The following is a 23,655-nucleotide window of genomic DNA, read 5'->3' as shown; positions in this document are numbered from 1 at the left end:
CAGTGAGGGTGAACAGTCAACTGAGTTGTTCCCCACTCGAGCAGACCACTCCACCTGTGTGATGTGTCCTGCAGGTCGTAAGTACTAACAATGAAAAGCAGATGCAGGTTAGAACACCAAAACACATCTGGCGTGCATAAGACAGAGCAAAAACATTGTGACAGTGTTCAGTTAAGTACTGATTCCGTATACGTGTCATTAATCTCAAGGCCTTGTGTTTTGCTATATGTACAACTGATATTAAGCAACATATTTGCTTGGAAATGCTTTCATAAAATGGCGTGTAATGATTAAAAGAGGGATGTGGGTACAGCAAGTAGCACGGAGCAAGTCTTCGTCTCACTTTGTGCCCTCCCCTTCCTCCCTTTACTTGTCTGTTTCTTTCTCATTAGTGACGGCAAAGCCCACCATACGGAAGTATTTCATTGAGGTAAATTCCATATACCATTTTTTGCCTTGGCATTTCTCACCAATTCTCCAACAGATCTGCTTGACCTAACTGACAACACTATGATTTTACAGAACTATAAACCTTGAGTTTCTTGTATATAAGCCAAAATATATCGCATGGCTTCACGTGCATTTGCGACATTATCAAGAGAAATCGTTAATCTAAAATAGATATATGTTGTTACTTGCACCTTTCGTAAGGCTGCATCGCCGTTCCTCACTAAGAATAAGAATGAGAATTTTGAGTCAAGAAATCGAAGCGCATGGGCTTCCTGGCAAAGACAATTTAAAACACGGTGGACTCCAGGAAGATCATTGTGTATTGACCGGGCGCCAGCCACTGGCGGCACCTCGCTGCATTACTGAGTCAATGAACGGCATGAGTGAGAACACAACAAATACTGTTCTTATCGGTGCAGTGACAAGTGGTTTGTATTAATGGTTTGTATTTATGATAAGAATTAGTCGCTGATGTAACAGAATCATTCTCAAGTGATTTCCAAGATCATTCTTACAAAGCCTCAGAACATTTTATGACTGAGAGACATTCATGCAAATGCCTTTTTATCATGCAATAAAACAGTAAGAAGGACGTCATGGAACTGGAAGACACGACAGTACAACGCGAAGGTAGTCCAATGTTGAGAGCAGACGCTCACGGAACTATAGAGAGGTAGGGGACATTGAACTTATTCGATTTTTCCCTCTCTCTCTCTCTCTCTCTCTCTCTCTCTCTCTCTCTCTCTCTCTCTCTCTCTCTCTCTCTCTCTCTCTCTCTCTCTCTCTCTCTCTCTCTCTCTCTCTCTCTCTCTCTCTCTCTCTTGTGATTCCGTCTAGTTGAATAAAAGTTATTAGTGACTTGTGAGTTGTTACAAGAGTGAGTGAGGTGATCGTGGGCTGAGACAAAGTTGAAATAGAAAACTGAAACATCTAAAAAAGGAAGAAATTCGCGCATAAAGGTTAAGTATATATTACATAGTATATACGTGTGTTAGCCAGTCTCGTAACAGCGACCGCTTCCTGAATTTGCTTACCCAAATATACAAGACGCATCAGGTATAATATGCATCCGAGAGTCATAACAATGATGTTATTTCCTAACGGCAGCTCTGCCTGCAAGGAATTCAGTAATTGACATTCAAACCAGTATGTACTGACGTAACACAGATGTTCTGCAGATAATCGAATGTACGCTCTAAGCCACACGTCAGAAACATATGATAAGACGAGGGAAACTCTACAATTAAATATTCCTCGTATTTATTATGTGCCTGTCATTTACATGGAAAACCCCATCTCTCCTTGCGGTGGGTTTGCTTTCTCAATGGTAGCCACCGCCATGGCCGTATCCGTAGCTTGCAGGGTAGTGGGCCTTGCCGGAGTAGGTCACCACTGGGTGGAAGCCGCTGTAGTCAGCTACGTAGGACACCCTCTGCACGCGGCCGTCGGGAAGGTTGACCCAGTAGCCACCGTGCACACCTCCGTAGCCGTTGCCCTTCTCGCTCTGGCCGAAGTTGGTGTAGCCAGCAGAGACGCCGTAGTTGTAAGCGTAGGGGGTGGGCCTCTGTGGACACAAGGACATCAGTGAGAGGCTGAAACCTTTGCTTAAGACTGCCACAAGTGTTTAGCCCCAGCAGAAGCAGGTCTTACTCACAGCATAGCCATATCCGCCACCATAGCCGCCACCGTGGCCGCCACCAAAGCCGCCACCGTGGCCGCCACCAAAGCCGCCACCGTGGCCGCCGCCGTGGCCGCCGGCACCGAAGAAGACAGCAGCGTGTCCGCCGCCACCGCCGAGGTTAATTCCACCATGTCCACCTCCGTATCCTCCCGGAAGGGCGAGGGCGGCGGAGGCCAGAAGGCACACTAAAGAGACCTGCAGGGGAAAGGAGGGAAGGGCGCCAGATTAAGGCAAGAGACGGCAGTGGCAGTGAGCAGGTGTTAACACTTTGCTGAAGGCTGGCGTGTGTGTGTGTGTGTGTGTGTGTGTGCACCGTGGCACAGGGAGCTGAGGGCAGTGTGGCGGGCATTGCACTCACGGGTCTGATCATGGCTGGAGGTGCTGCGTCGGTGAGAGCGGGTCGGCACTGTCTCCTGCTGGAATGAAGCCACACTTTATACCCCCAGGCAGACTGTTCACCGCGCGGACTACAATGACCTTGCACAAATAGTGGGCTGACTTGCTTCCATCGGGGGCTTGCGAAGGTGTTGATGAGGCATTGTGGTGGTAGTGGCGGCGGCGGGTAATCGTGCATTCATGACAAATGCGTGTCTCCAGTTGCTGACCGTTCAGTTTTCTTGATTGTCAAACCAACAATTTTTGATTGTGGTTTTTTGCTGGATGATTTTTTTTTTTTTTTTTTTATCTGGAAACTTGTAAATGTGAGAGGAGTGTGACATTCCTGTATCCACTTCGGGATATTATTCACTCCCTTAAGGGAGACAAGAATATATTTTCTGAGAGGTTAAATTCTTTACAATCTGGTGTCTGTGAATTTTTGTGTGGAGAAAGAAACACAACAAGGAGTTTAATTAGATATATGCAACCCGTCGTTGACAGGTGTTGTGAAAGCAAGACAGATGTGCTGGACGTGTGTTTGGGATGCAGGGAAACAAATCACCTAAAAGAGTGCTGGATGGACGTGTTAGGGATAGAAGAAGACTACCTGGGATCTCACGGACAAGATGGGAAGATAACGCAAATTAAGCTGCAGAAGATAAAGGCAGTCGAATGGCTAGCTTGGAGGAGCATAGCGCAAGGAAGAGATCGATAACAAGACCTTATGTTAGCGATTATGGTTTTACACGAGGACTGACGGCCATCGGAGAGAGAGAGAGAGAGAGAGAGAGAGAGAGAGAGAGAGAGAGAGAGAGAGAGAGAGAGAGAGAGAGAGAGAGGAGAGAGAGAGAGAGAGAGAGACGAGAGAGAGAGAGAGAGAGAGAGAGAGAGAGAGAGAGAGAAGAGAGAGAGATGAGAGAGAGAGAGAGACAGAGAGAGAGAGAGAGAGAGAGAGAGAGAGAGAGAGAGAGAGAGAGAGAGAGAGTGTGTGTGTGTGTGTGTGTGTGTGTGTGTGTGTGTGTTTGTGTAATTCACCAAGGCCTGATCATGAGCAGACCCGCAACCACCAGCCGTTATCCTCTCATTGCGAGCTCAGACCTCATTATTTGCGAGCTCATTATTACCGATCATTGGGTACGACCTCACACACCACACACCCCATCACCCTAGTCACGGGAAACAGTAACTGCCCTGCCTGTCAGCGGAAAAGTCCCAGAGGTGACCACCCCCTAGCGCCAGCCATAGCGGCCAACACAAATTCGGCTCCTTTATCACTGAGCTACGAGGCAGTGTGTGTGTGTGTGTGTGTGTGTGTGTGTGTGTGTGTGTGTGTGTGTGTGTGTGTGTGTGTGTGTGTGTGTGTGTGTCTATCTGTCTGTCTGTCTGTGTGTGTGTGTGTGTGTGTGTGTGTGTGTGTGTGTGTGTGTGTGTGTGTGTGTGTGTGTGTGTGTGTGTGTGTGTGTGTGTGTGTGTGTGTGTGTGTGTGTGTGTGTGTGTGTGTGTGTGTGTGTGTGTGTGTGTGTGTGTGTGTGTGTGTGTGTGTGTGTGTGTGTGCGAGGAAAGCGATTTTTCAGACAAATGAGAGCGAAGTGTACAAAACTGATTTACCATGTATTCAGTGTGTGTAAGATGCCTTGACCAGAATACAACGTAATAACAGCAAAAATTGTATATACCTTACTATAGTCTCAGGGAATGCTAACCATCATACACACTGCAGGCACAGTGGACTATCTGTTCTGAAAACGGCGTCTTTCTGTGCTTTGAAACACAACTTCGTGTCTTCTGTGCATGTCTCGCTGGGCAGAGCAAACCAAACGTTTTACACGATGTCTCCTTGTAACGTCGTTCAGTCGCACAAGCACGTAGTACAGGGACTTGCATACTAAAGCACACACACACACACACACACACACAAACACACACACAGCTGAATGAGTGAACAGCCTCTTCAACACACGAAAGAACTTTGCCTATACCAATCAAGTGCTGGTTCATCGATTTTTTTTTTTTACTATTTCTTTTACTCTGAACTGTGATGCATTACGTATTCCCTTGATGGTATGAGTCATTCACCTTTGGGTGTAGCGTAACTAAGCGTCGCTCGTCTTGGTGAAGGTCGTGTATGGGTGAGGGGGTCGGGGTGTGTAGGGTGGGAATGAGCTGTCCAGGTGCAGAACGCTCCAAAGTATACCCTGGCCTATGATTCATGCAGCCTTAGTTCTCGTGGGTGGTGACCAAGGAAGTAGTGTATGTGCACATCGCCTAGGCAAGTTATTGGGTATTGGGGTATTGTGAATGTTGTCTTTTGAAGGAGTATATAGATATTTACTTTGATCTAATGTATATATCTTGGCTAATTTAACGAATATTTTTTGGCTGATTTAACGAATATTTCTTGGCCAATAGCTATAAATTGAATTGATATTCAAACCACTACGTACGTGAGGTAACAAATGTACTACTCAGAATCGAATGTACGGTCTAAGCCACACGTCAGGAAGACATGATCAGACAAGAGAGACTCTACAGTTGAATATTCTTCGTATTTATTATGTGCCTGTCATTTACATGGAAAACCCCATCTCTCCTTGCGGTGGGTTTGCTTTCTCAGTGGTAGCCACCGCCGTGGCCGTATCCGTAGCTTGCAGGGTAGTGGGCCTTGCCGGAGTAGGTCACCACTGGGTGGAAGCCGCTGTAGTCAGCTACGTAGGACACCCTCTGCACGCGGCCGTCGGGAAGGTTGACCCAGTAGCCACCGTGCACACCTCCGTAGCCGTTGCCCTTCTCGCTCTGGCCGAAGTTGGTGTAGCCAGCAGAGACGCCGTAGTTGTAAGCGTAGGGGGTGGGTCTCTGTGGACACAAGGACACCAGTGAGAGGCTGAAACCTTTGCTTAAGACTGCCACAAGTGTTTAGCCCCAGCAGAAGCAGGTCTTACTCACAGCGTAGCCATATCCGCCACCATAGCCGCCACCGTGGCCGCCACCAAAGCCGCCACCGTGGCCGCCGCCGTGGCCGCCGGCACCGAAGAAGACAGCAGCGTGTCCGCCGCCACCGCCGAGGTTAATTCCACCATGTCCACCTCCGTATCCTCCCGGAAGGGCGAGGGCGGCGGAGGCCAGAAGGCACACCAAAGACACCTGCAGGGGAAGGGATGGAAGGGCGCCAGATTAAGGCAAGAGACGACAGTGGCAGTGAACAGGTGTTAACACTTTGCCGAAGGCTGGCGTGTGTGTGTGTGTGTGTGTGTGTGCACCGCGGCACATGGAGCTGAGGGCAGTGTGGCGGGCATTGCACTCACGGGTCTGATCATGGCTGGAGGTGCTGTGTCGGTGAGAGCGGGTCGGCACTGTCTCCTGCTGGAGCGAAGCCACACTTTATACCCCTGATTCGGTGCGCCACGCCCTCCAGGCTGGTGGTGACCAGCAGGTTTTCGTGAGTGGGAATGGCCCACCTTGAATTAGATCTTTTTTTTTTTTTCTTTATAGAGAACTTATTGTTTACTGCTCCCCCTTGGTGGTGTCGTGCCTTCACTAGGCAGTGCAACATTACTGAAGTTTTATTTCTGTTGCTTTGCCTGCATTTCATACATATTCCTCTCTTCAGTAGTTGATATCCACATATTATAGATATTTTTTTTAAACTTATTTATTTATTTTTTTTTTTTTTTTTGTCATATCTGTTATTATTTCTGAGCTTCAAGTTATTACTGCTAAGTACTGGCTGTTTTATCCTTCTCTCGTCATGATAACGATGTTGATAACGACAACAACATCAACAATAATAACAACAACAACAACAACAACAACAACAACAACAGTAATAATAATAATGATAATAATAATAATAATAATAATAATAATAATAATAATAATAATAATAATAATAATATAATCATTATCATCATCATCATCATCATCATCATCATCATCATCATCATCATTGTTATGTCTATCACTTTTATTACTCAGCCTACAATGGGAGCTGAGAGACGTGCTTTGTTATGCAATGTAGCACCGTATGTGTTGAGTTTGCACGTGCCCGTGCCTGCTAGTGTGTGTGTGTGTGTGTGTGTGTGTGTGTGTATCCATGAGCGTCGCACCCCACGTGTGAGGTTCGCGTGCCGGCATGCGTGTCACCCACTCGAGAACCGATCACAATAACCACAAGTGGAGGAAATAAATAAAAAAATGAAGGAAAACACAAAACTACTTCATTGTCTCGGCGTCCGGCCGTGACACGACGAACAGAGCGGCGCTTGTCGGCGGTCCAATAACGGGCGAGATGCAAGACAGCCATTGCATTGCGTGGCGTGACGGACCTCCCCTGATTTACACGAAGCCACGCGGCATCTAATATTGCATAGCGCCCCTTAATGCTTAGCGTTTAATGCAGGGTTCGTCTTGATGTTAGCGGCATGTGTGTGTGTGTGTGTGTGTGTGTGTGTGTGTGTGTGTGTGTGTGTGTGTGTGTGTGTTCGGGTACGATTAGTATGCAAGTTTCTGTACTACGTGCTTGTACGACAGAACGATGTTGCAGTAAGTTAGATGCATTTTATGTTAGCGAACGTTTCTACATGTATTCTAATCCAAAGAAAACTACTTCAGAAACAGTAATATTTTTTCTTCCAATAGCAATGAGCTGTCATAAATGGAATTACATGTGGAACATGGAAATGCAGAAAACGCGAAAATTTCTTTCTCAAATAGCGTGTTTTAAAAAGATACCACCAATCACGTGCTTCGGTGTGAAGGAGGACCATTACGAAGCCCCACTAACTTGATTAACCCACCTGACCTTACAAGAGGTGTCCAGAGCATGGAGCGTGTCTTCATTCGTGCATGTTCGCTTGTGTGTGTGTGTGTGTGTGTGTGTGAATGAGTTTCCTGCGTATGTGGCCCTTTTAAATACACACACAAAAGCCCCTCTTAGTTTACGTGTGAGCAGCAACCCTGAATATGACTTCTTGTCACGCATACCGATACAGATTCAGGTAGTGAATGATCAGGAGAGAACACATTTTTGGAGGAAGATATTTTCCAGTCTCCTTTAGTTAATTGTTTCACGCTTCCATTATTATTCGACAGTCTCTTGGGGGAAAGACAATATGCTCATACACTCTTACCTCTCCCTCTGCACATGAACAGCATAGGAAAAATCCCTGTCTACTTAACATTTGAGTAGCAACTGTTCTTATGATGTCCTGTCATACCACCTGCTCTTCACTCCTTCTCTGTTAGGTTAGGTTAGTGAGCTTCGTGATGGTGTGAGTGGAAAAAAAAAAGAACTTCATCCACACCGAGGCTCGTGATTGGCTAGATCATCTTAGCTAAACACATTTTTAAAGCAGGGAAAGATTCGCGTTTCCCGCATTCCATAGTGTTCCACAGCTCCAATTATATGACAATCGTTATTGTGGGGAGAATAATTTTTTTTACGATCCCTTTCATTTGTATTTCTTTATATTAGAATACATCTGAAAACGTTCGCTAAAATAAAATGCATCCACCTAAGTTGTTGCTTCGTCCAGGTGTGTCACAAAAGGCCCGGGGATACCTACTGAGTATATTATACGAGCATGATTATGTTACGTAAGATTTATTTTCTTAAACTAACAGTCAAGCTTGAGTGTCTGAAGAAAACTTGACTGCAGGCACTGTCAGAATTAATAGTTATGGTCATGTTTGAAAAAATAAGCATCGTATAGTATATAGTTTTATTTTTTTTACAGAATATCAAAACCGTGCGTTACAAAATAGACAATTTCAAAATACCTATGAAAACGTATGGATAGTACATGGCGTATAGCATATAATTCTGCACTTCGTCATATACAAGCACCTAAAATACTTAGTTATGTATTATTATGGTAATCATCTATATAATTACTCGGTGATATAAAAACATGACGCACTCCACAGCTACTCATGGTAAGCGTACGTCCTCGGCCAGACTGACAGACGGACGGGTACACAGATGGACGGACACAAATGGACGGAAAGATGGACAAACGGACAGGCAGGAAAAGGTTTGCTCAGGTTACCTTCATTACAATACAAGAAAAATAGCTGTTCAGAAGATAAAATCCTACAATCGACATTTTGATTACAATGTGATAAAATTAGTACCAATAATGTCAATAACAAAGCCAGCAATAACAGTGACATTAGTAACATGAACACCTCTTCTATCTTTCCGTCTTTCTCTTAATCACTGATACAGTGACCATGACTAAAGTTCACACATCTCTCTCTCTCTCTCTCTCTCTCTCTCTCTCTCTCTCTCTCTCTCTCTCTCTCTCTCTCTCTCTCTCTCTCTCTCTCTCTCTCTCTCTCTCTCTCTCTCTCTCTCTCTCTCTCTCTCTCTCTCTCTCTCTCTCTGTGTGTGTGTGTGTGTGTGTGTGTGTGTGTGTGTGTGTGTGTGTGTGTGTGTGTGTGTGTAGCACCTATTCCTTACCTATTCCTTAACACGTCTTCATTGAGATTAAACATGTGAAAACTAATAAGCAAAAACAATTAACACTGTCACACATCCATGCTGCTGCAGCTGCAGCGGCCTTGGCGGTCTCCACGCAGCCTGAGTCACATCACCTCCAGTAATCCTGGCTCGAGGTCGCCAGATCCAGCCGCTGCCCGCCGGACACTGTGAATTCGGCACCTCACGTTTTTCATACGAGACTTGTAGGGGAGCACAACCTTCTCCACAAAAAAAAAAAAAAAATCAAGCAGCGGACAATGATGGTCCTTTCCTTTTGTTTTATTTGCTCGAAAATCGAGTCACTCTAAAGGGAAACTATTTCTGCGGGACCCATGACAAGTAACTGGAGTCTATGAAAAGAAAACGGATGAGGTTCCAATGTCACTTTTTTCTCATCCTAATTTCCACTTCGTCCTTATCTTCTTTCTCCCCTGTCCTGCCCTTCTTCCTCTATCCACGTTTTCTTCGTTGGCACAAGTCACAATGCTACTTCCTCTTTCTCCACCTTCTTCCTGCCACTGTCAAAGGTCACCGTCTGCCGCTGACCTGAGAAGCAGCACCAGTACGAGGAGCAGCAGGACCAAGAGGGTTGGCGGAGGCTGGGGCGGAGCGCTGCTGTAGAAGGGGCAGTAGGGGCACTGTGGGGGAGAGAGAGAGAGAGAGAGAATTATAACTTCGGCAGAGACAAAATCTTCTTCTAGATGTAATACACACACACACACACACACACACACACACACACACACACACACACACACACACACACACACACACACACCTCGCGCGCAATGACCAATTTTGTTTTGAATAAGTGTGTGTGTGTGTGTGTGTGTGTGTGTGTGTGTGTGTGTGTGTGTGTGTGTGTGTGTGTGTGTGTGTGTTGTGGTTGTTGTTGTTGTTGTTGTTGTTGTTGTTGTTGTTGTTGTTGTTGTTAGATGATGGTGATGATAACAATAATAATGATAATAATAATAATAATAATGATAATAATAATAATAATAATAATAATAATAATAATAATAATAATAATAATAATAATAATAATGACTCACCTGGTAGGAGCCGCACACCTCGCACAGGTCGAGATCGTACAGCGGGTACACCTCCATCAGCGTCATGTTGAAGCGTTCTGTGCACCAAACACCCTCATTAACACCACCAACAATAACAGTAATAATAGTAATAATAATAATAATAATAATAATAATAATAATGATAATAATAATAATAATAATAATAATAACAATAATGATAATAATAATAATGATAATAATAATAATAATGTGTCATTTTAATATTTTATCAAAACTTTCCCACGAATCTAATAACAACTTTTTTATCTCATTCTTTTCTTCTCTGTAAATACCACATTAATCTTCCGTTCCTCCTCCTCCTCCTCCTCCTCCTCCTCCTCCTCCTCCTACTACTACTACTACTGCTACTGCAATTCTTCCTCTGCTATTACTATACCAACATCACCACCACTACTCGCCTGGCTGGTAGAGGTCGTACACTCTGGCCATGTTGTAGCGGGAGTGGTTGGCTACGGGGTGCCAGCGCTCCACCTCGTAGGAGACACAGGTTCTCTCGGTGTCAAGCTGCAGGGCGCGTGCCGAGGGAGAGCCACAGGGGAGTAAAGGCACGGATGCGTTTAATAAATCGAAAGGTTCATGAATGTATAGCTAAAAAAAAGAATCAGTCACTCAGTAAATAATGACTTTGATTCATAAACGTATAGCTGAAAACAATAAACCAATCAAATAATAAATAAATGGTATACATAAATACACAAGATATGAAATTATGGAGTTAAGAAATTACTGAATCTCTCGCACAAACGATGGTCAATTAAAGTACTAAAATATGTACGCATGTGGCCAATTACATTATTATTTAGCGTCGTTATATTCTATCTTCTCTCCCCGCCCCCGTCTCAAAAACTCCCGTCTCGCCACAAATACTCACGTGGTTGAAGAAGAACTTGACTTGGGTGGTGGTACGGTAGGCCCAGCGGAGGTTCCTCACTTTGCGGGACTGCACCAAGCGGATGAGGTCATCCTGCATCACGTAGTAGCCTGAGGGGAGGTGCATCTCCACCACCGCCACGCCGCTCGTCTCTGACTCCTCCGTGTAGGTCCACCTGGCGAAACACAGACTTATGTACAGTGACTGTATGATAATCAAGGACTATTCTGGCGCTATCTGGCATCCTTTTGGTTTGTTGTGTCAGATGCGCAGCTTTCCTGGATTTCTTTTATATAGTCTTTGATGATAACATTCAGGGAGAGGAATGGGAGTAAACAAGGGACATAAGACACTTACTTGTTTGATATAGAAAATACTAGAATGGGAAAAGTTACAAATATGACTTATGAAAGATTAAAATCCTATCAAAAGTAAAGAAAACGAAACAAAAGAAGGAAATGATGGAAGAAAAGGAAAACAGCAGAGGAGACGAAGAGTAGGAGGAAGAGTAGGAGCCCCTCGCACGCATTACCTCTGACAGGCGGTGAAACGAAGGTGAGAGTTGTTCCGTCCGTAGAACTGCGAGTAGACGTTGAACTCGAAGGAATTCACGGGAGGGAAGTCCAGCTGGTGCGCCAAGTCCACGCCGTAGCTGTAGTCGAGCTGCACCAGCGCCTGCCCCGACCCGTGCCCCACCACGCTGATGTGTCCGTAGATGTTGTTCAGCTGCACGTGGGAAGGAAAGGAGCTGCTGGTATTAAGGCATACAACACCACTACCTGTCATCACAAGCTTCACCAGTTGTGTTCACTAATACACCTCTGTTTAACTACATTATCAATCATTACCATTAATGGCACCGTTTTTACTTCTCCTTCCTCTTCATTCTGCTGTGCATTTACTTCTCTATATCATCTACCTTAAATTGGCTCCCGAACAGTTGTGCAAAGATGTAAAGCAATGTTGTTCTTTGGTTATCTTGTGTAATCTTGTTTTATGTCTCCTCGTATGTTACCTGACAGCTGCATCACATATCAAATAATTTGTCAAGATTCTGCTACTGTATCATCGGGCTACGAATTTCGAAAAAAAGAAATTCCAATATTTTCTTGCTGGCCTGCGCTGTTAGTGGAAAATACACTGCAAGCTATACACATTTCACACATAATCAAATTTAAGAAACTTATTTTCCCCTGCAGTCACCCTCCCTACACTCGTCCGCGCCTTACATCGAAGGATCTGAGCTCCGCCAGGCGCTGGGTGTTGTCTATCTGCACGTCCACGGTGAAGTTCGGATCAGAGGAGTGTTCGATGGTGACCCGCATGTCCGTCACATCTCTGAGGCGCGCCCGGTACGAGTACTCCACCAGCGCCTCCATCGCTACCACACTGTCCTAGGGAGGCATAATGAGGATTAGGTGAGGCGTGGAGGGAGGCAGAGGGGAATAAGAGTGGATTCAAGGAAGGTGGGAAGGAATGAAGGTATACGTGAGTGACTAGAAGTGTGAGAAAGTGGAGAGAAAAGAAGATGGGAATTGGATGAGTGTCAAGGAAACGGAGATAAACAAGATACACATGTACTAGACATTAAAGAAAGCATGTAAGAAGTTGTAATAACAGTGATGAAAGAAAATCATCAATACAAATGATGCATTAAGCAGCCAAAGAGAGAAAATCACATAAGAAGAATATATAACTTTAGTACCACATCATTCTGAGGATACACAAAATCATAGAGAAAACAATACAACCCATCAAAGACTTCCACACAGTCATAATACAAATCAAAATAAACCACCACCACCACATCCCCCACCCTTGCCTCTCCCTGCCACCTTCCTTCCTCACGCACCAGGGTGGAGATGAGGCCGCCGTCCAGTTCCCGCATGACGGCCAGGAAGCGCACGATGTTCTCCTGCAGAATACCGATGCCGTCGCGAGCCACGAAGACCAGCAAGGCGTAAGAGGTGGTCTCGACGGCATGTGCGTCCCACTTTTGGTCGTCCTTGGGCAGCATGAACGGCCTCTGGTTGTCCTCGTACACCAGGTTGTTGAAGGCAATGGGCTCACGAGACCAGTAGACTTTGTTGCCTGAAGGGAGGAGACTTGTTAAGGCTTCAAAGGGCGGGGAAGGAAGGTAAGGTAAAGCTTAGAAAAGGTTGAGGATGAAAGTAAGACTAGACTGCAGGGAAGGTTATGTCCGAAAAAGACTTGGTGGGGAGAAGAGACACAAGAAGTGAAAAGGCGATAATTAGAGAAAAGGAAGGCGTAGTCTACACACAAGGAAAATATCCTGACGAGATAGAGGAACAATTTTCATGAAAAGACAAGAAATGAGGCCGCAAAAGAATATAACCGTGAAAAAAAAATAGCAATTACAGCAGGAGGTCTGATTTTCAAACATGAATAAGTTTGCGTCATCTAAACATAAACACAAAGAACAAACACAAAAGACAGAGATGAACAGACAATTCCATTTTCTTACCGTGCTCTCTCTTCATGTTGTGGAGAAGACTAAAACCACTCTCCTTCTTGGGCGAATCGGCCTTGGTGAGCGCCCACGCCACTAGCGCCACTTCGTACGGGTCGGAGAGGCCTCCCAGCTCCTGCTCCAGGTAGCTGGTGGGCCAAGACTTGGAGGGTTAGCTTTACCATAATCACAGCAAATACATCGTAATTTTATTTATCTTTTCACTAAATATTCCTCAGATGTTTCCTTTCCTTCTCCCTTCACGTTCCCTCACTCATTCCTTTCCCATCTTCTCCAACTCATGTTTAGCCTTCTTAATCTCTTGCATGCAATCTCATTTTCCTTTCCTTTTCCCTTCTTAATCCTCACTTTTCCGTTTCCATCTTCTCCAATTCTTGCTTAGCCTTTTCAGTCTTTCCCGTGCCCTACCATTATCATTGCCCAGTAAACGCCCTACCCCTTACCGGATGGCGTTGGCCTTGGCGATGTTGAGTCGTGCCCGCGTGTTTCCCTTTACCGAGGGCAGCACAGCCACCAGCGTCAGCACCACCTGTGCAGTGAGGGGCACGCTGCCCTTCTTGTAGTCCTTCCTCGAGTATGGCTGTGGGAGAGACTGATCAATTAATTTACTGGTTTTAGCATCACAGCAACACGGTCACGCTGTGGTAAAACTGAGGAGAAAAGGGAAGAAGTAATGGAAAGAGCGTGAAAATTTTCGAGATGGAAAAATTAATAGAACGTGAAGAATGGGAAGGAAATGTGAACATGCTGGTGAAAAGTACTGCAAGCTGTGAAGAGACACTGCAAACACTTCATGTATTCTTATTATTTTTTTCATTAATATTAATAGTAGTTGCAGCTGTAGCAACATCGACAGTAGCAGTAGCAGTAGTAGTAGTAGTAGTAGTAGTAGTAGTAGTAGTAGTAGTAGTATCAGCAAAAGTAGCAGCAGTAAAAATCATCCATAATTTTATTTATTTATTTTTTTATTTATTTTATTTTATTTTATTTATTTATTTATTATCTTTATTTATTTTTTTTTGCAGTATCACAATCACAACTCTTATTAATCCTGAGCTGCAAATTCAAGCTGGTGGAGATTGGAGAGAATCAATTTTGCCAGCAATTTTCAAGGTCATTGTGGGGATGCAGCGGGTTAGAAGTGGCGGAAGACTTAAGGTGAGACAATAAGGTGGACTCACCGGTGGGTTGGTCTTGGAGTCCAGTGGATGGGTGTAGTTGGGGGTCTCGATGAAGGCGCCGTCGTGGGTCTGGTACTCAAGCATCCACGATATCGCCTGGTTCACCACGGCGGGGTCGATGTAGATCAGGTTCTCCCAGTCCTGCACATGGACAGATACACGGGAGTTAGGACTGTAGCGCCGTGGGTTCACCTTTACTGTAGTGCTAACTAAAGCAATCCCCTTCCCACTTCCCGAACTTAATCCTATATTTTTTTCTCCTTTGTCTTCCATCCTGGGAGTCTATCACGGCAAAATCATTAGTTATCATTAATTCATTTGTGTAATCCCGGTTGAGAGAAGTGAACCTAAAATTAGTGGTTAGTATTTCCCTTTTATGTCTGCTCCTCCTTAAATAACTAGAGCTACAACACTGTTTCTCTTTCTCCCGTTTCTCCCAACCTGTCTGGGCACTATCGCCGCCTCCTTACCTGGAAGCTGGCGAGCCACAGTGTGCGCAAGATGTAGGCGGTGAGCCACACGCTGGGCTCAGAATCAGGCCACATCTTGAAGGCGCCTGTCTCGTCCTGGTAGCGAGCTATGGCGGCGTACTCCACGTTCACCGCCGTCAAAACCTGAAGGAGAGAAAGAACACAGGTGGTCATTGAAGGAAAAGTATTTGTGTGATAGGAAACTGACAAGTGTATTTATTCTATGTGGCGTGGGAGTTGAACACACACACACAACACAGTGCTTCTTTCCTTCACTACGCTGGTGCTCGGAGTGGGTAGCGGCCAAATTCGGCACTAGGCGGGAGACACGCGGCGAATGTGTACTTGCTATGGTGAATGCAAACACGCAGACACACACACACACACCTGGTAAGTCAGCGAGGGCTGCAGCTGGTTGGTGAGGCGCAGGTAATGCAGTGTCCACAGGTTGGCGGCAAAATTATAAGCAGCGGTCTCGGCTCCCATCATCTCCAGGCCCAGGAGGGAGGCGCTGTTCACGGGCACCTCAGGGAAGGCCGGGCCCACCACGTCCCCTGCACACAAGCACACGCAGTGTGATGAGTCGCTACCGAAACATACACGAGCACACACACACACACACACACACACACACACACACACACACACACACACACACACACACACACACACACACACACACACACACACACACACACAACTAAGCACAAACCACACAGTAGGTAATTTATCATCTTTCACACTGATCCTTTCGTTAAGCAATTATAAACCTTTACGTTAACACTACAATCATTCTTCTTATGTCTCTGATTTCTACAGTCTGCGTCAGAACACTTCCTATTTACTGCCCAGGTAAGAACATTTCTATCACTGCGAATAAACCAGGAAAGAATGAACATGCATACCAGTGATTGAGATGTGGCCGGCGGGAGTGTCGTAAATGTAGCGTCGGTCCAGGGAGTAGGGGATCTCCGGCACCTCGTCCAGTTGGATGTCCAGGAACTCGTACACCAGCGCCCGGTTCTTGAGGTCCAGCAGGATGGAGGTGTGTTTGCCGATGGACACGCCCTGGCAGGTGGAGGAGGGAGAATGATCACAGGGAAAATGGAGTGAAAGGGAATGCTGTGTAAAACAGCGAGAGAGAGAAAGAGAGAGAAAGAGAGAAAGAGAGAGAGAGAGAGAGAGAGAGAGAGAGAGAGAGAGAGAGAGAGAGAGAGAGAGAGAGAGAGAGAGAGAGAGAGCCGCAAGCCTCACCTCGGCGTTCACCTCGATCACCACGCTGTCCGAGTCCTTCTGCATCATAGTGGAGCCGATCACCTCCACCTCCACCGTGCCCTTGCGCGTGAACACGATGGGAATGTGCACGTCGCGCGACTCCCCGGCATCCAGCTGCAGGGGTGGAGGAACAGGGGATGAGAGGGACACACACACACACACACACACACACACACACACACACACACACACACACACACACACACACACACACACACACACACACACACACACACACACCTCTCTCTCTCTCTCTCTCTCTCTCTCTCTCTCTCTCTCTCTCTCTCTCTCTCTCTCTCTCTCTCTCTCTCTCTCTCTCTCTCTCTCTCTCTCTCTCTCTCTCTCTCCACTCACCCACACGATATGCTGTCGTTCCCCCGTAGCAGTGCGAGGCTTGTAAGAAGTGACGACGCCGTTCTCCTCCACCAGCACGGAGCGGTAGTCAGGGGATTCGGGCAGCGTCACCAGCACACCCACCTTACTATGGTGGAAGTTGAACACGCACGCCCGCAGCCCCACCTGCTCCCACTGGCGCGCCACCGACGGACCTTCTAACGTGATCATGAACGGCCCCGCGGAGTCAAACTGATTGAGGAAAAAGAGCAAAAGGAGAGGTAAAAATTAGACTGGTGAGAGCATGTTCTTTCTAAGATGGGAAAGTAGGTTTTATTATTGTTATTTTTTTTTTTTACCTTGTAGTAAGAGACGATAAATGGGTTATACTCAATTAACAGATGCCCGAAGCATTTCTGCCATGTTTAGGACACTTCTCCAACTAAACTCCAACTCCTCTGCAAATAATACTAACTTCTATACCTAAGGAAAATCTGAACAAAAGAAGAGAATCCTTTAAAGCCAAACTGTTTGATAGCACAGCTGTTTTTATCTATGCACTCTCATATAGCAGAATGCCATCCCCCACTAGTCTTCACACACACACACACACACAGAGCTATAGTCACTTAGTACTTAGGCGATGGTGCTCCGGTCATATAGGCCTCAGGTCAGGTGATCCTCAAGACAGATCGACCTGAGTGCAAATAGGCCTCAGAAAGTTTGGTACTCGAGACACTTGGTGCCCAAACCACTTGATCCCCAAAATGTCTCTAGACTCAGACGTCTGGACTGCAGGCATTGTGAAGTCAGCATGTAGATCCCAACACTTCATTAGCCCGCCCATCCAGCCACCCACCGCACACTACCTACAGGCCCACTCACCTGAGCACCATCCGCCCCGGTACCTGTAAACAGTAAACGCACACACAAACACACCTGTATCTTCTCCTGCATGACGCCAAGACCCAGCTCCTTCCCGACGGCGAACATGGACACGACCCACGTCTGCGGCCGCTTGGGGATCGGAAACACCTGGATCTCTGTGCCCAAGCCCCGCACGTCCAGCCACGCCCAGTCGCCGTGGATGGGGTCGTAGAATCGGTTCAAGCGACTCAGACGGTACAGGCGGAATTCCCTCATGGGATCCACCTCAACAGGGCCTGGAAGGGGGGAGGGGAGGGGAGGGTAATATGGTGGTGTTGGTGGTGGTAGTAGTAGTAGTAGTACTAGTAGTAGTAGTAGTAGTAGCAACAGCAGCACCAGTAGTAGTGGTGGTAGTAGTAGTAGTAGTAGTAGTAGTAGTAGTAGTAGTAAAAACTAATAATAGAAAAATAATAATGGATAAAGGAGCAGCAGTAAAAGTTCAAGGATGAAGAACAAGACGAAAAAAAAAAACAAGGATAAGAAATGAGACAAAAAGTAATAAAAAAAAAAAAGACTGAGAAAGAGAAAAAGAGGCTCACAATGAAAGGTAATTATAACAATAAATAATGCAGAAAAGAGGATGAGGTCAGGAAAGGGAAACACGGAAGACAGTAGCAGGCCAGTGAGGGCAGAAAACAGGAGGGCAAGGCAACACTCACATCCTGTCTCGTCGGAGTGGTCGGCGCAGAAGAATTTCCCATTGCATCGCTCTTTCACGGAGTAGCAGCCGCCGGTCAGGCACTTGAACTGATCAGGATCGCAGCCTGGAGACACTGTTATGGGAAGACGAGAAGGAAGTTGTTGGAGATTGGGGTACAACTAAATATTACTATTATTTCTAATACTACTAAAACTATTACCACTATTACTACTACTACAACTAATAATAACAATAATAATAATATTATTACTATTACTACTACTATCATTGCTACAGTAACTGCAACTGCAACTGCACTAACAGAACGGTCGGAATACATGACTACAACCACCAAGTAATGCCAAGGGTCACCAGCGGCCGAAACCTTTTGAGGACTGCTTTCCTCTTGCTGAGCTCACCTGAGGCGTGGTGTGGATGGTAGAAGAGGTCGGCGTCAGTCAGCACTATGAGATGGGAGAAGTTGAAAGTGGTGGGGGCGTCTGGGCCAGCCAGGGAGGTGGGAAAGAAGCTGACCCACGCCCCGGCCCCGTCACGCGACCTTTGTAAAGAGAATAAAGTTTTATGCTGCGTGGAGTGTTTTGTGGTTTATATGTATATGTATAGAAGTATTCTTTTCATTACCACCCTCTCTCTCTCTCTCTCTCTCTCTCTCTCTCTCTCTCTCTCTCTCTCTCTCTCTCTCTCTCTCTCTCTCTCTCTCTCTCTCTCTCTCTATCTATCTATCTATCTATCTATCTATCTATCTCTCACCTGGTGGAGGCACGTCGCAGGTGCGGCACGGAGGTGTTGGTCTGCCGCATAGCCAGCACGTCCTGCACCTGGTCCAGCCTCATCATCTCCGTCAGGATGCGGGGTGGGTCCAGCTCGTGTCCCGCGTCCATGAGGTGCGTCTCCTCCCACATGGACGACACCCCGAAGAAGGCGCCGCCCTCTCCCAGCATCTTCATCTCCACGCTACCGCCGGAGTGGTCTTTATGTTCGTTCCACCTGATGCCCACCTGTACGGGGATGACCAGTGACATGGAGGAGATTACTCAATGCACAGAACGGCTTCCTGATACGAGAAGCCGTTCGTATACACAAAAGGAACAGAAGAAAAGAACAGGAGTAGCAGACATGTTGGTCTTTACGTGGCTGTTTGTGATAATCTACACTATTCAATTTAATGTAAGAAACACAGAAGATATAAGAGTATGCCTGTGCTGTGACAAGCAAATACGATGACAATCTTTATCTTCTGTATGCCACTGACATATTTGAAAGTATTTCCTTCATTAATCGCCTAGCTTTTCATTTACGAGAGGGAAAAAAACGTTTTAGGGTATCATCTCAAACACCTTTCCATTTCACCTTTTACATCACTGAAAGAAAACTGACCTAACATAATCTAACCTAACATTACCTAACCTAACCCTCTAACCCCCCATTAGGGAAACTAACGTAACGTAACATTTTGTAGCCTCCTACATTCTGTCGGTCATCACTACATACCAAGAGTAACTACTTGACGAAAAATACCTTAGTTGAGTTGAGGGAACAGGCAGTAAACTGCCAGAACGTATATTCACAACCAGCACGCGTCTCTTCCGTAGCCATGGTCTAACTGAGGTAACACATCCAGTCCCGGATGCTTCTTCCTTCTCAAAACATAAGTGCCCATATGTGATTGGCCGACAAATTTCCGTGTGTCCTGAATCACAGCAGGTAACCCCACTCCATCATAGGTCTTAACACGTGACTCAATGTCACCTCGCTATCGAGCATGTACACCATTGATAACAATCATGGGAACACACTCAGTATCCTACGAGAGATGACTGGAGGTGAATCTAAGCTAGAATTGACTTTAACCTTCGGAATTCTCATCTGAAATTATTATTAATTTCCAACAGGGTAAAATGGGGCTAGAAATGCTCCAAACAGTGAGATGTAGACCCTGCGAAAGGTGTATTGGTTGAAACTGAAATAATACCCACCTCTCTTGTACATCTTTAACACGCGACTCTTCTACAACAGCGTTTTTCTAAATACCTCCCACTTCCACCTTCTGCACCACACAACACTTCACTCCTCTACATCAACGTCTTTGAAAGCACCTCTCCTTCACACCTTTAACATCACACAACGCTGAGCTCTTCCACATCAATGCCTTCCCGGGCCTTCCTCTATTACCTCGTGACGCCCTAAGGGATTCACGGGAACGGCGAGGGCGTGGGACACCATCTGGCCGTCCTGCGTCACGGTCCACACCACGATGCGGGCGGCGGGGGCCATCTCGGCAGAGGCCGGCAGCGCGAAGGTGGTGATGGTGGGCGGCGTCAGGTCACCCACAGGTTCACGCCCGCTGTACACCATCACGCCCTCGGAGATGACCTGGTGAGGGGGGACGGGAGATGAGTGACTGGTTGACGTGGGATTTAATTTAAGACTGAATGGTGACCAAGGGTGCTACGGTCTAAAAAGATAGTTTAGTGTTGAAGAAACATAGAAGTCTTTAATGTTTGAATGACACCACAATAACAGGGTCATATGGTGTCAGGTGAGAGAAGAAAAACAAGTTGATATGATGAAGAAAAGAGAATAAAGGTAAGAGAGGGAAAAAATTGAGATCTGTGTCAGAGAAGGGGAGTGAATGAGTGCTACCAATAAACAGGTGTTGGTGTTCTTGCTGGTGATTGGCTGCTACTACACACACACACACACACACGTACCACATAATTGAAGTATTCCATATAGAAGTTGTTCCTGACGTGCAAGGTGATGAATTGTCCCGGAGTTGCGTCAGGCGTGGACGTCTCTATTTGAAGGTGGCGGTTCCTGGGGGAATGTTGTTTCTGCCCGACCATGGTGGCTGAGGATGTCAGGCCGCTGCCCGTCACCAGACTGTGTGGAGGCGGGGAGAAGATGGGAGGAGATAAGAGAGCTGTGATGAAGGGAGGTGATGATGGAGAGATGTTGAAAAAAAAAAATATACAGAACACTAAGTCTTAATAAGAGACGGAGAAAGGGAAGAGAAAAACACTGATATGGTTGACGGTGCCGCGATTAAGAACCACATTCTGAAACACTTCTGTCACCACCTCCGCTACTTTCAAAAGGCTCTAGTTGAAGTGACACGAGTTTTTAAGGATTTTTTTTTTACGGTTATAGTGCCGGATTAACACACACACACACACACACACACAGCCCGAGACAAATGAGCAAGAGAGAGAATGAGAGAAAACAAGACAGAGAAGGAGCACCGAAACTGTGACTCGATTCTCTCGCCTCATACTCGTACTACGATTGGCGAGACTTGCTGGAAGGTAGTTAAGTGAGAGGTGGTATGGGGGAAGTACGCATCATCTAATTTGTACCATAGAAACAGTAGTAGTAGTAGTAGTATTAGTAGTAGTAGTAGTAGTAGTAGTAGTTGTTGTTGTTGTTGTTGTTGCTGTAGTAGTAGTAGTAGTAATAGTAGTAGTAGTAGTAGTAGTAGTAGTAGTAGTAGTAGTAGTAGTAGTTGCAGTAGTAGTAGTAGTAGTAGTAGTAGTGGTGGTGGTGGTGGTGGTAATAGTAACCGTAGCAGCAGTAGCAGTACAAGTATCACCATCACCACTACCACCACCAGCCCAGCACCATGACACCAACACCAGCTTCCTCACCTGGCGTCCACCTTGAAGTTAAGGGCGTTGTCCGGGATGTCGAAAGTTACCTCTCCGATGCCCTTGGTCTCCGCCAGCTCCGCGCCCCATACCACCATCTCCTCCACCTGCCGAGGCGATAAGAGTTCTAGCACTGCCTCTATAAAGAATGGTAGTAGTAATAGCAGTAGTAGCAGTGGCAGTAGTAATAGTTGCAGGGAGGGAGGGAGAGAACGATCTAAACACGTATGTATAAGGATATTAAAAACTCTTCTGACGAGGAAGTGGATGTGAACAATGGTCAGAGTTCTGAATCAACATCCTTGTTCATCTTTTTCGTCTTCTTCCTTTTTTTCCTTCTTTATTTTCTTTCTCCTACCTCCCTTACTGTTGTCGTTGTTAAAGAATATTCTTTGTTCTTGATTTTGTTTCTTTTATGTTTCCGTTCTTATTTAGTATCAGGAGGTGCATCCGCCGCCTCTAATCTTTCCGTCCCCCCAGTCAGTCACCAATCCTCCACGTGATCACCGTCAGCAGCCCTGTGTACTGGCCGCTCCGAATCCGTATTCACAAGGGCATATGGATGGAATGTACTCTATACACCATATTTGTTTTCGATGTTGCAATGGCGGCGGCACACACACACACACACACACACACACACACACACACACACACACGTGGAGCTACAGTGATGTTCTCAGCGTCCAGTTTCATAATCATGCCAGCTTATTATCATATACTCATACTATTATTTTTGTTATTATATATCTATTTATTTATAATTCCTTAGTTTTTTGCTTGCCAAACGCGTTTCTTTTTCTCACTTGAATTAACAAGTAATATTCAGCCGTACAGTCTTTGTAAACCAACCACCAGGATAGGACTGATAAAAAATTGGTATCGTTGAATCCAGCTGATTACGGATTACCTGGATGGTTGTTTACTTGCGTCTGACATCCCTTGTTTGTGGTCTGGACCCGTTTGTGCCCGAGAAAAGATTCCTGACTGAAATAAGTCTAGGTAGATCAAATTAGCTAAAGTGACGCAGCGAAAGGTCATTGGGCATCGGTACATAACACTGCCGCACAACAATGACACAATCACGCACACCCACCTGCGTTTTCCCCCCTGCGATGGAGATGGTGACCGTGATCCTGCTGCCCAGCAGTTCCTCTTCCTCAAGTGGGTGGTCATCCTGGTACGTGGCGAACACCTGAAGCATAACACAGATAAAACGTTGCTTGAATACCCGATTAAGAGTCACCGTGGCAGCGGTGTGTGTGTGTGTGTGTGTGTGTGTGTGTTAAATAAACTACATGTTCTGAATAAGACAAGCAGGTGAGGTATCGATACAAAACAAAAAGTCAGTGATCTGGAGACAAAGGAGGCTGTCAGTTCTTTTATTAAGGGTTTTAACACTTCGACTTAGTGTAAGACAGAGCAGCGAGCCAGTACTACGAATGGAGCACACTGGTACAAGATGGATAGATGAAGGTGTTTGGGTGGCACCGTAAAGGTGATGTGTTGGGGATGAAAGATGTGACGAGGTGAACTCATAATCGTCGAATATAGGAAGAAAAATACACAAGAAAAAATAGTGGAGAAAATGGCGATGGAAAATAGCACAGAAAAATTGCCATAAAACAACTTGACCTGCTCGATATCAAAACACGCTATAATATTTTGTGTCATCCTTTTGTCCTAGTCCAAAATTAGATTAACATCCATTCTCCTGTGCT

The 23,655-nt window shown here is 45.8% G+C and overlaps 3 protein-coding genes across 8 annotated transcripts in view; all 3 read right to left on the bottom strand.

Annotated features, from left to right (window-relative positions):
• Nucleotides 1–1,404: 1,404 nt before the first annotated feature.
• Nucleotides 1,405–2,623, bottom strand: LOC135102124 (uncharacterized). Its single transcript, XM_064006909.1, has 3 exons — nt 2,490–2,623; nt 2,105–2,326; nt 1,405–2,014 (listed from the first exon to the last, which is right to left on the bottom strand). Exons 1-3 carry the CDS (start codon nt 2,499–2,501, stop codon nt 1,772–1,774), a joined length of 477 nt encoding a protein of 158 aa, XP_063862979.1. The 5' UTR covers nt 2,502–2,623; the 3' UTR covers nt 1,405–1,771.
• A 2,419-nt stretch (nt 2,624–5,042) lies between these two features.
• LOC135102118 (uncharacterized) lies at nt 5,043–5,954 on the bottom strand. Its single transcript, XM_064006898.1, has 3 exons — nt 5,812–5,954; nt 5,453–5,650; nt 5,043–5,362 (listed from the first exon to the last, which is right to left on the bottom strand). The coding sequence occupies exons 1-3, from the start codon at nt 5,821–5,823 to the stop codon at nt 5,120–5,122; spliced, it is 453 nt and encodes a 150-aa protein (XP_063862968.1). The 5' UTR covers nt 5,824–5,954; the 3' UTR covers nt 5,043–5,119.
• A 2,258-nt stretch (nt 5,955–8,212) lies between these two features.
• The window catches only part of LOC135102094 (CD109 antigen-like), a 113,262-nt gene continuing 97,819 nt past the window's right edge, over nt 8,213–23,655 (bottom strand). For all 6 annotated transcript variants that reach the window (XM_064006845.1, XM_064006887.1, XM_064006881.1 and 3 more), the window contains exons 10-32: nt 23,031–23,129; nt 21,935–22,041; nt 21,002–21,173; nt 20,463–20,663; nt 19,041–19,288; nt 18,689–18,828; nt 18,289–18,402; nt 17,642–17,865; nt 16,724–16,954; nt 16,349–16,483; nt 16,000–16,162; nt 15,482–15,648; nt 15,095–15,238; nt 14,625–14,765; nt 13,887–14,023; nt 13,438–13,571; nt 12,805–13,043; nt 12,182–12,346; nt 11,485–11,678; nt 10,953–11,127; nt 10,480–10,585; nt 10,040–10,116; nt 8,213–9,625 (exon numbers count right to left, since the gene is read on the bottom strand). In XM_064006845.1, the coding sequence (XP_063862915.1) occupies nt 9,509–9,625; nt 10,040–10,116; nt 10,480–10,585; nt 10,953–11,127; nt 11,485–11,678; nt 12,182–12,346; nt 12,805–13,043; nt 13,438–13,571; nt 13,887–14,023; nt 14,625–14,765; nt 15,095–15,238; nt 15,482–15,648; nt 16,000–16,162; nt 16,349–16,483; nt 16,724–16,954; nt 17,642–17,865; nt 18,289–18,402; nt 18,689–18,828; nt 19,041–19,288; nt 20,463–20,663; nt 21,002–21,173; nt 21,935–22,041; nt 23,031–23,129 (3,630 nt within the window). In that variant the 3' untranslated portion in view covers nt 8,213–9,508. The remainder of the gene's footprint in view (nt 9,626–10,039; nt 10,117–10,479; nt 10,586–10,952; nt 11,128–11,484; nt 11,679–12,181; nt 12,347–12,804; nt 13,044–13,437; nt 13,572–13,886; nt 14,024–14,624; nt 14,766–15,094; nt 15,239–15,481; nt 15,649–15,999; nt 16,163–16,348; nt 16,484–16,723; nt 16,955–17,641; nt 17,866–18,288; nt 18,403–18,688; nt 18,829–19,040; nt 19,289–20,462; nt 20,664–21,001; nt 21,174–21,934; nt 22,042–23,030; nt 23,130–23,655) is intronic.

The sequence above is a fragment of the Scylla paramamosain genome, chromosome 1, assembly GCF_035594125.1.
Source record: "Scylla paramamosain isolate STU-SP2022 chromosome 1, ASM3559412v1, whole genome shotgun sequence".
NCBI classification, from domain to species: Eukaryota; Metazoa; Arthropoda; class Malacostraca; order Decapoda; family Portunidae; genus Scylla; species Scylla paramamosain.
The sequence above is the reverse complement of the archived record's forward strand: the minus strand, read 5'-3'. Positions and strand labels throughout refer to the sequence as shown.

Bases quoted from the DNA above. Each gene is read 5' to 3' on its own strand.
- LOC135102124 (XM_064006909.1), bottom strand. The intron at 2,015-2,104 runs GTGAGTAAGACC...TTGTGTCCACAG, and splicing joins GTGGCGGATATGGCTATGCT to AGGCCCACCCCCTACGCTTA.
- LOC135102118 (XM_064006898.1), bottom strand. The intron at 5,363-5,452 runs GTGAGTAAGACC...TTGTGTCCACAG, and splicing joins GTGGCGGATATGGCTACGCT to AGACCCACCCCCTACGCTTA.